General features: G+C 49.2%; 2 protein-coding genes across 2 annotated transcripts; both read left to right on the forward strand.

Moving 5' to 3' along the window:
• The first annotated feature begins 1849 nt into the window (after positions 1-1849).
• Positions 1850-4087, forward strand: LOC101766215 (protein IQ-DOMAIN 14). The gene is made up of 3 exons (XM_022825597.1): positions 1850-2718; positions 2834-3085; positions 3165-4087. The coding sequence occupies exons 1-3, from the start codon at positions 2260-2262 to the stop codon at positions 3834-3836; spliced, it is 1383 nt and encodes a 460-aa protein (XP_022681332.1). The 5' UTR covers positions 1850-2259; the 3' UTR covers positions 3837-4087.
• Positions 4088-4717: 630 nt separating this feature from the next.
• LOC101770935 (tetratricopeptide repeat protein 1) lies at positions 4718-9560 on the forward strand. Its single transcript, XM_004963055.4, has 8 exons — positions 4718-4956; positions 6249-6342; positions 6428-6478; positions 7036-7209; positions 7621-7800; positions 8008-8127; positions 8339-8472; positions 9169-9560. The coding sequence occupies exons 1-8, from the start codon at positions 4808-4810 to the stop codon at positions 9242-9244; spliced, it is 978 nt and encodes a 325-aa protein (XP_004963112.1). The 5' UTR covers positions 4718-4807; the 3' UTR covers positions 9245-9560.

The raw sequence follows: 9560 nt of genomic DNA on the forward strand, positions 1-9560 counted from the left end.
ATTTGCTGGAGCACTTGTCTCCTATATGATGAAAAGATGTTTTCTCCATCCCCTTTAGCTAGTACAAGGGAATGAAGTTTTCTCAATCTGTTGGAGTTGCTCTAATAGGCGGTCTAATGCATGGATATGTAATCTTGAGACGACTTAACAAACAATCTGTACAATGGGTTGTCTTTTTAAGTTGTCTCATAGTAATTCTATTTCCTTCATTTGTGCATAGAAAAAAGAAATATTATAAGTTGTATGGCAACAACAACTCGTACAATGGTTGAGTAGTCGTCTCATAGTCCTAAACTCTAGCCTATGAGGTGGTTGTTTGGCGAAACAACGACATCTTTCTCTCTCTTCACCCTCTCTTATTCACATTAGAAAAATTCTATGTGACACTACATGAGATGACTTATGAGATTATTGAGATGTAGCAATGTGCTTGGAGGGAAACATTCTACCTTAGTGCCCTGTTTTTTTTTTCCGCCTTATTCGCCAACAAGTTGTCCGGAACGCGGCAACGGGAGCTCAAATAAACCTTGAGCTGACACCACTCGTCCCATCGTCTGAATTCTTCCAGCTGTGTGTTGCTACTGCAGCATTTTCCCCTCCCAAGTTACAGCAGCCGTCGTCTTTTACCGCCCCAGTTACTGACAAGCTTTGGCAGCATCCATGGAAGATCACTCACTTGCCGCGGGCGCTTTCCAGTTCAGGCCACGGGATGATCACTCCAAAAACACACTCCCCTGTCCTTTTCCGGGGTCAGCGTGGGGAAGAAGATCTCTCGTGGTCCTCTCGCACGGCCGCGACGTATCATCACTCCAGTTGGTTGAGCCGGCCGTGTCGTCGTCTCTTCCGATCCAACGAACGCGCGTTCTCGCTCGCTCCGGCCGCGGCCTGACCAACGGCACGGAGGACGGCGAGGACATTCACGGCTGCCGCTGGCCCGCCGGAAACGGGCCGGCGTCAGAGATACGACGGAGGGCCAAGAACATCATCGCCTACATCAGACTATGACTATCGGAGCCCAGCAAAACTCCTGCAGAAACACACATGAACATCATTACATCAACAATGGATGCTACTACTGCTAGCATTTTCAGTGCACCCAGAGAAGAGAAGAGAACCAGGGAGAGGGAACAGAGTTCGAAATTTCCAATCCCTGGCCGATCGGCCTCAGCTTCCTCCATTCAAACTGAATCATCGACGGGGGAAGAGGACGACGCCATGGCCCAATGGTCCCTGCTTGTCTCCTTCACTCTGGTCGACAGTGCTCCTGTTCCAACGTCCAGCCTAGCACATTTAACCCCTGCACCAGCAGGTCAGTCAGTGCGTTCTAAACTTGCATACAATATACATATATACTTATATATCTATACATTTATTACTTGCATGTACTGACGAAATGATTCGAGCTGATGTACAGACCATTCAGTAAATCCGGGCAGGTTTGCTTTGGATCATGAGCCAACGAGTACCACTTACTAAATTCAATGGCTGCTTATTCTTCTTCTCTTTCTTAAAAAAAATCAGATTGGTTCGTTAATGGTTATTGGTTGAGGAGGAGGCAAGAACTGCTCCATGTGTCAGCCTGCAGCCTGCATGCGTTTCTGGAAGATGATAGAGCACTGTTGCCACTGCTGTAGTGCTGGGGACCTTCCATGAAACTGTTGTATTGTAGCAGCGGCAGTGTCCCCACATTGATCGCAAAAGATGGTACTCGTCTCACTCACCACATGCGCAGCTCTGACCGGTGACTACCCCCTTAAACCCTACTACACCCTCTGTACTCTCTAGCCTGTTCCTCATCGCACCATTAACCGCCGTTGATTACTTTGCCGTTCGTCTTCATTTGGAAACCGTAATTGGTGGTTAGCAGGACACTAATCGGTCTGGTTTTCATTGTTTCGTAAATGGCAGGTAAGCTATGGCCATTTCATGCGATTGAAGCCGGCAGTCATTTGTGGTGGCGGGTACGAAATTGAAGGGACTGTAAATAGTTGCTCACATGGCAGGAGCAGAGAGGAGAAAGGAGGTGTGTGAGGCAGTGGAACAATCTCCTTGCCTGGAGCGAAGTGGGCGTCAGAGAGTGATGAGTGATCTGTGATCCGTCACAATAATTTCCACTTTCCGGTTTTCACAGAGCCTCTGCTGCTCCATTTTGCTTCCCCTGCATCAGCACCAGCTGCCGCCTGCCGGTGCAAGTGCTTGATGGCGGCGGCGGCGGCGGCGGCGGTTGCAGGGTTGTAGTGCGTCGTCTTGTGTCTGCGGATGGGGAAGGCGGGCAGGTGGCTGAGAAACTTCTTCCTGCCGGGGAAGAAGGGGAGGAAGGCCAAGGACAAAGCGGATGCTGACTGCCAGTCGGTGCTGTCGGCGCCGTTGCCGGCGCAGGCGGCGGCGACGCCGTCCGTGAGGGAGAAGAGGCGGTGGAGCTTCCGGCGGCCGGGGTCTGCTGCGGCGGCGGTGGGCAAGGTCGACGCGGGCGCGTCCGGCGGCCAGGGGCCACAGGGCCCGCTCGCGTCCTCGTCGTCGCACTGCTTCTCGGAGGCTGAGGTGCGTGTCGCGGTGTCTCAGGACCAGCACGCCGTCGCCGAGGTCGCGACCACCGCGGCGCCGGTCGCCTCGCTCCCGCCGCCGGCGTTGGCGAGGATTGGCGTTGGCGGCGGTGGCGGTGAGGATGAGGAGGCCGCGGCGGCGATCAGGATCCAGTCGGCCTTCCGATCGTATCTGGTACGCACGTTCTTGGACCGGCCAGCGGCCGCATTGCGTTGCGCCGCCGTCGATCAGTTCTTGGTCACGGCGATTCTCTGCCGGGGTGAAATGATTTGCGACTCCATTTGCGCAGGCGAGGAAGGCGCTGTGCGCGCTGCGAGGGATGGTGAGGCTGCAGGCGATGGTGAGGGGCCAGCTGGTGCGGCGGCAGGCGAACGTGACGCTCCGGCGGATGCAGGCGCTCGTCGACGCCCAGCGGCGCGCGCGCGCCGAGCGGCTGCGGCTCCTCGGGGAGGACCACGGCAGGCAGCAGCTCGCCGCCGCCACGCGGCGGCCAACGCCGAGCCGCCGGTCGCCGCAGCACCCGCGGTCCCGGAAGCCACTGGTGAGCACCGCCGTTCTTCTTGGAAGCAATCTATCGATGATCATGTTGGCACGAGAAGATCACGTTTTTTTTCCGGCAGGAGTCGGTGGAGAGGGGCTCGGAGGAGAACGTCAAGATTGTGGAGGTGGACAATGGCGGCGCGGCCGCGCGGCGGAGCAGCAGCTGCTACTCGACTACGACGCCGGGCCGCACGCTAGCGAAGGCCGAGCTGTACCAGAAGGTCTCGCCGACGCCGTCGGCGCTGACGGACGCGAGCGCGCGGACGCTCAGCGGGCGGTTCGACGACGCGTCATTCGCCTCCGCGTGCGAGGCGAGCCGGCGCGGCAGCGCGGCGGCGTCGTTGCGCGCCGACCACGCCCACGCGCCGCCGCCGTTCCCGAACTACATGGCGAATACGGAGTCGTCGCGCGCCAGGGCGCGGCGGTCGCAGAGCGCGCCGCGGCAGCGCCCCTCGTCGGCGTCCGAGTCCACGGCGGCGGCGGCCTCGCCGTCCCCATCGTGCTGCGAGCCGCGGCCGCCGAGCGGGGCCGGAGGCGGGACTAGCAGCGCGCGGCGGAGGGCGTCGCTGGACCCGCTGGACCTGCGCGGCGCGCCCCGGAGCTCCGCCGGGCGCATGGAGCGGTGCGCGTCGCGGGCCATGGCGCTTGCGCGCGCGAGCGGGAGCGCGATCTCGTCGCTCCCCGGCAGCGAGTGCGGGTCGTCGAGCACCGTCGGCCACCGTGGCAGTGTGCATGGGCCATGGCAGGGGTGACCATCTCTCCTCATCAGTTTCGCGAGTGAGGAAGAGACGGAACCTTTACAGTAGAAAACTGACGAATCTGAGGAATGGAACTTTCGATCATGGTGTGCTTGCGTGTCTGATTTTTGTCAGTGTGGATGTAGGAGATGAATTTTGTTTAGCAAAGGCGCCACTGGGCCTACAGGTTTTCGGCCAATTTTCGGTTGAAAAGAAAGGAAATTTGATTGGATTCATTTTAGTAAGAACACTTTGATTTGACCAAAGTTTGACATGGCAGCGGTGTTTGCTCATTCAACGGCTCTACTAACCTCTCGGTTTGCAAAGTTTGACGATGTAGCCAGCAGATGGGCTGTGAGATCAACCCTCTGAAACATTAGCTGGGCCCGAAAGGCCTTCTTAGATTGGGCCGAGGCCCTCCTTGCTTCTAAAACATTTAGCATCGGGAAGAACTTACTCATGGGCCTGAAAGAGTTGAGCTGGTTTTCAAGCCTAGGCTGCTTCTCTTCTCTTATGAATGCAAAGCAGCCTCTGCCCTTGCTGGCTGCTGCTGAAACTTTCCTTCAGGACTCAGGAGGGATGAACATGACCCCCCCCCCCCCCCCCCCCCCCCCCCCCCACCAAAAAAAAAACACGAAACGATATTACAACTACCAAAAAAATGCTCGGAAATGGTCTGGATTTTCCATATTTTTAAAAGCCCGTCGCAACTTTAATGTGAAAAATCGTTATGCAGATGATTTTAGTGTGAAATTGACTAAAAACAACACGTTTTATGCTTTGCTAAAACAACTCGCAGTCACGTACACGTACATCGATCAGCCATACGTACACTGTCACGTCACGTGCTCTCATCTCTGAGTAAAAAAAATCGCGAAATACGAAGCGAAATTAGAAAAAGGGAAAAACAAAGTGAGAAGAAGAGAGGAGGACGAGCTCGCGGGCCCAAAACCCTAAGACCCGCGGACTCCTTGGCGGCGGCGGCGATGGCGGACGGCGGCGGAGAAGGGGTTTCGCCGTCGGCGGCGCTCAAGGATCAGGGGAACGAGCAGTTCAAGTCGGGGAGCTACCTCAAGGCCGCCGCGCTCTACACGCAGGCCATCAAGCTCGACCCCGACAACGCCACCCTCTACAGGTTCCGCTCCCCCTTCTTCCTCCTCATCCTTGCCGGTTGTGTGGGCGCTCGAAACCCTAGCTGGACGTGCGGCCGATCTCGGTCTTGCGTTTGGGGGGAAGCGGCGGGGTGTTGTGTCACATGGTGTGGTGTGGTATGGTATGGTATGGTGCGGCGTGCCTGATTCGCGTGGGGTGACTAACAGATTGCGCCCTGCGGCGTGCCTGATCGGACTCGCCCCTATGGTTGGATCGAAGGTTGCGTCCTTATCGGTGAGAGTGTAGGATCCTGGTGGTCATTTGGGATTTGGGGGCTGGCAAGTGAGTGACAACCTTGAGTGAGATTACGTATTTGTCGTTGATTTGTCGTGATGCAGGCGATGATTTATAGGCTTAATTCAGTATGTTAAAAATGCATCAAGTTGCTGTACTTAGCTAGGCTGCAGGAATGTTATTACAATTTAGGCTTATGGTTCCTAGTGCTCTGGTCTCTAGGAGTAAGATTCTGAATCTAATTCTGACATAACATCCTAAATCTGATGATGTGATGTTACTTGCTGATGATGTCCCACGAGTGTCTGCAAGATGCAACAGAAACGTCCGATCATGTAACTGCACGGCCAAATGAGCCAGTTTCTGGGTTGCCCTTTTGTCGTATACGGATAAAATCCATTTGTTGCACATAAGTGCTATTTAGCTGGCTTGAGAGGCGTTACTTATCTGGGTGTAGATCAATTAGCATTCCCTAACAGGAAAGAAAAACGCTTCATGTTCAAAATGAACTTGCCCGTTCTTTTTCGTATGCTTACTTCAGAATAGATTAAAAGATTCGATAAAAACTGCATACACTTTCCTTGTTTATGATATCACAAATGTAACCCAACTGATTTGAAAGTTCTGAATAAGCATAGAAAGAGTCCATCCTTTGTATGTCCAGTTCATTTGTGGTATGGGTCTGTGCACATAATTTACTTGGTATTCCAACTCCAAAACCTGTGACAGCATCAATTGTGAAATGGGGATGTATGTGAGTTAACAATCCATATACAGGGGTAGAGCGTTAGCACCTTGGGTAAGAGGCAGAGCCATATGCTTCCTGATAATGGTATGGGCAGTGACCATAGGAAGTGTTGAGACAACCATGCGTTTTGTTTCAGGAGATGCTTAAAGAAGTTGAGAGTTTGAATTGCTATCTTGTAGCTGACTACAGACAGCGACAACTTCTGTGGAAGGGCATCTATGTCATACCTCTTTCGTTGTTCTGTACAAGCTCTTCAAAAGTTCTAATATGTTTTTCATTTAAATTCCTTCCAGCAACCGGGCTGCAGCTTTTCTGCAGCTGGTTAAGCTTAGCAAAGCACTTGCTGATGCTGAGACAACAGTCAAGCTGAAGCCAGAGTGGGAGAAGGTATATTGCTGTCCGATTGCCCTCTAATTTACACTTTATTTACTTGACTGACAGATTTCACAGCCCGTCCTCTTTTGTAATATAGGGTCATTTCAGGAAAGGTTGTGTTTTGGAGGCCATGGAGCGCTATGAAGAGGTGAGACTAAAAGGAAAACCCCATGTTACTTTCATTTAATGCTGCTAGACGATGCAATCTTTTTTTCCCTTTTGTTTCATAAACTTTGAGTAAGTCTTCCATGCCCTAGCAAATCCAGAAGTAAAGTTTGAATAGTTCGTGTATTGGTTGCATTTTTTTAGCTGTAAAATTCAGCAGAAGGAGCTCAGATGGTTCGGTGATGTTTATTGTAATGAAAACAATAATTGGATGAACTGAAAGTACTCAAATAATAAAGAAAATTTAGAATTGCTTCGGTTAGCTTTACTCATTTACATTGTACACATTGTAAAAAAAAAAACTTGTTCATGTATCTGACCAATAACATTGACTTCTGTTGATGCCTAATTTGGCCTTTTGTTTTGACTGAACCATGACCTTCCTTCTTTGCTGCTATTTTCTTCTTCCCAAGCTTAGTTGCTCTCTTTAATTACAGCATGAGATTTGTATCATCTGCAATATCTATACCAACCATTTCTTTGATGTTTTCTCCATGAAATGGAGATTTAGCTGATTTATAGTTTTTTTCCATGGTGTAGGCAATATCTGCTTTTGAGATAGCTTTACAGCTAAATCCACAAAATACAGAAGTCTCGAGAAAAATCAAGAGGCTTTCTCAGTTGGCAAGGGAAAAGAAGCGAGCTCTTGATGTAGAGAGCATGCGTTCGAATGTTAACGTTGGGAAGAACTTAGAATCACTGAAAACCGAGTTGGTGAGTTTTATAGTTGATGACTTATCCAGCAAGCTACTTCTTTGTTCAATGCTACTGCATGTAAAATTTCCTTGACAAGAAGTCAAGAAGATCTATCCAGGAAGCTGTTCCATGGTGTTTCAAATTTTCATATGTTACTGGTTTTTCTTTCATCATGCCAATATAGATAAACCTTATGTTTTTTCTTCCATCATGCCAACATAGATAAACCTTAATCAATGAGATATTTTCCATTAACTGCAACAGTATCCAGATGCTACTTGTATACTATATTCATGAAGTCCACTTATGCTACCAGTTTGAGTGTTGTGGAAATGACAGAAAAAAGAGTTGACTGTTTTAGATGAGTCATCTTTCATCATCTATGTGTTAATCTCCGTTATTTTCTTTTCTCCGTTATTTTCTTTTCAGGCTGCAAAGTATGGAGATGTAGAAACAGGGCAGAGTATCTTTTCATTTGTTGTTAATGTGATAGAATCAGCAATCAAGGCTTGGCATGACACAGGAAAAGTGGATCCAAGGGTCAATTTTCTTCTCGATGATCAGAAGACTAATACTCAAAAATATGCCCCAGTGGTTAACGTTGACAAGGTACTATGCTGCTACAGAATATTTCATTTTGCAACTTGACATAAACTTTTGCATTGTACAAACACATGTATGATCTTGAAATTTACTTAGGATCTGCTGGATTTTATCTTTTGTTTTTCTTGAATTTTCTGCTAGTAGTGATTGCGCCAAATTTATAACCACTTCTATAACAAACCCTTGTGGTTGTTTTGGTTGTTTTCCCCCTAGGCCTTTGAGTCACCCCAAACTCACAGTGAATGCTTCACATTTTTGCGGCAATATGCGGAGGATTCTTTTGCGAAGGCTGCTTGTATGGTGGCACCTAAGACCATCATCTCCTATCCACAGGTCCAATTCACTCTCTATTGTTCTTTTACGTGTTAGTGAAGTAATGTGTTTTCATAATTAACTGCTGCTAGCTTGGCACTGGCAGCTGGTTTTTTCTTGACAAGTTAGTGTTTAGCATTTTTTTTTGACAAGTTAGTGTTTAACATTGTTTTGTGTGTACCAAAATGAAAGTGGAAGACTAACATGGTCTACTATATATTCATATATGCAGGTCTGGAAAGGGCAAGGATCCAGAAAATGGAAGCTTGACCAGAGTGATGGGTTCTTTGTACAATTTGAATCACCAGCTCTAAGGAAGATATGGTTTGTGCCCAGCACAAAAGAAAAGGGTCGAACATTGTGCAGGTAATTCTCTCTTTCTGAGATAAGATTAATGTACCTACATTTTTTTTTCGTCACTTGTCAGTTTGGAACTGGTCAATTTATAATTAGCTTGAACTCCCACATAGGCATCTATTGACTATTGTACTGTACAATCATATCAGCATTGCCTACTGGTATTTAAAAAACGTTAATGATTAAAATGTTGCTGGAGGCTAAAGACTAAAGAGTCCTTGTAGTTTTGGCTAACCTTGTCATTGCTGTCTATGCCCTGCTGCATATGTTCAGTTTGTTGCCATGTTCAGAAGATCACGTCTACCAGAACATGGACAATAGTTAGGTCGTTGATGGTAGGTTACCACGGGCGAAGTGTGCCTGTAATCGCGTGCCTGTAATCGCAACTGGAACAGAAATTGCAAGCCTGGCATATCCATCTGCCACCACCTTTGCTGAGATGTGTACCAGCTGTTTGCGCTATCCATTATCTCGTGAGGCACCCCACTTTCTATGACCTTTAGATGCTGCTATCCGTTGCACCGCCATGTACTTTACAGTGTACACGCTCCCTCCAGTCATGCGCTCCCCTGCTTTCCTAACCTGTTGGATAGGCAGCATAGCCATCAAAATCCCTCTTCCCTCCTCTTTATGGCAGTCACAAGAATTAGGACAGTGGATGTACTGACGATGTACGGTGCCTGCCTACCTTTATTGCTTGTGCAGGAGCCCTGAGACCTTGGACATCGGCATCCATGAGGTCATCCCCAGGATATTCAAGGAAGGCGACCCTCAAACCTGAGAGGCAAATGAACAAGGCTGAACTTGTGATTGGTACCCGGCTCGGCTGAAATGGCAGGGTGTTTCTGGGAATGGTAAGAAGAGGGCGCTCCAAACTCTGTAACAAGTGGAATCGATCTACAAGGGGTTTTCTGTGCACCGAGGGACCCAAAAAATTTTGCTGCTCGATCTGTGATTGTCGCTGTTGTCTTTCCTGTGTGTACAAAAAAGCCTGCGGTTGTGCTGCGATTTCATATTTTCCATTGATTGAATCCGGCCATTTGATTTGTTAAGAACAGCGAGGTACCCGAAGGGAGGTTGGAGATGTTTTCTATGTA

Source organism: Setaria italica, chromosome III (genome assembly GCF_000263155.2).
Source record: "Setaria italica strain Yugu1 chromosome III, Setaria_italica_v2.0, whole genome shotgun sequence".
Taxonomy (NCBI): Eukaryota; Viridiplantae; Streptophyta; class Magnoliopsida; order Poales; family Poaceae; genus Setaria; species Setaria italica.

What these genes read in the sequence shown, in the direction of transcription:
- LOC101766215 (XM_022825597.1), top strand. Translation starts at nt 2,260, where the DNA reads ATGGGGAAGGCGGGCAGGTGGCTGAGAAACTTCTTCCTGCCGGGGAAG. An exon ending in CGGCCTTCCGATCGTATCTG is followed by an intron (nt 2,719 to 2,833) that starts GTACGCACGTTC and finishes CCATTTGCGCAG; the next exon opens with GCGAGGAAGGCGCTGTGCGC. An exon ending in CGCGGTCCCGGAAGCCACTG is followed by an intron (nt 3,086 to 3,164) that starts GTGAGCACCGCC and finishes TTTTTCCGGCAG; the next exon opens with GAGTCGGTGGAGAGGGGCTC.
- LOC101770935 (XM_004963055.4), top strand. Translation starts at nt 4,808, where the DNA reads ATGGCGGACGGCGGCGGAGAAGGGGTTTCGCCGTCGGCGGCGCTCAAG. An exon ending in GACAACGCCACCCTCTACAG is followed by an intron (nt 4,957 to 6,248) that starts GTTCCGCTCCCC and finishes AATTCCTTCCAG; the next exon opens with CAACCGGGCTGCAGCTTTTC. An exon ending in AAGGGTCGAACATTGTGCAG is followed by an intron (nt 8,473 to 9,168) that starts GTAATTCTCTCT and finishes TTGCTTGTGCAG; the next exon opens with GAGCCCTGAGACCTTGGACA.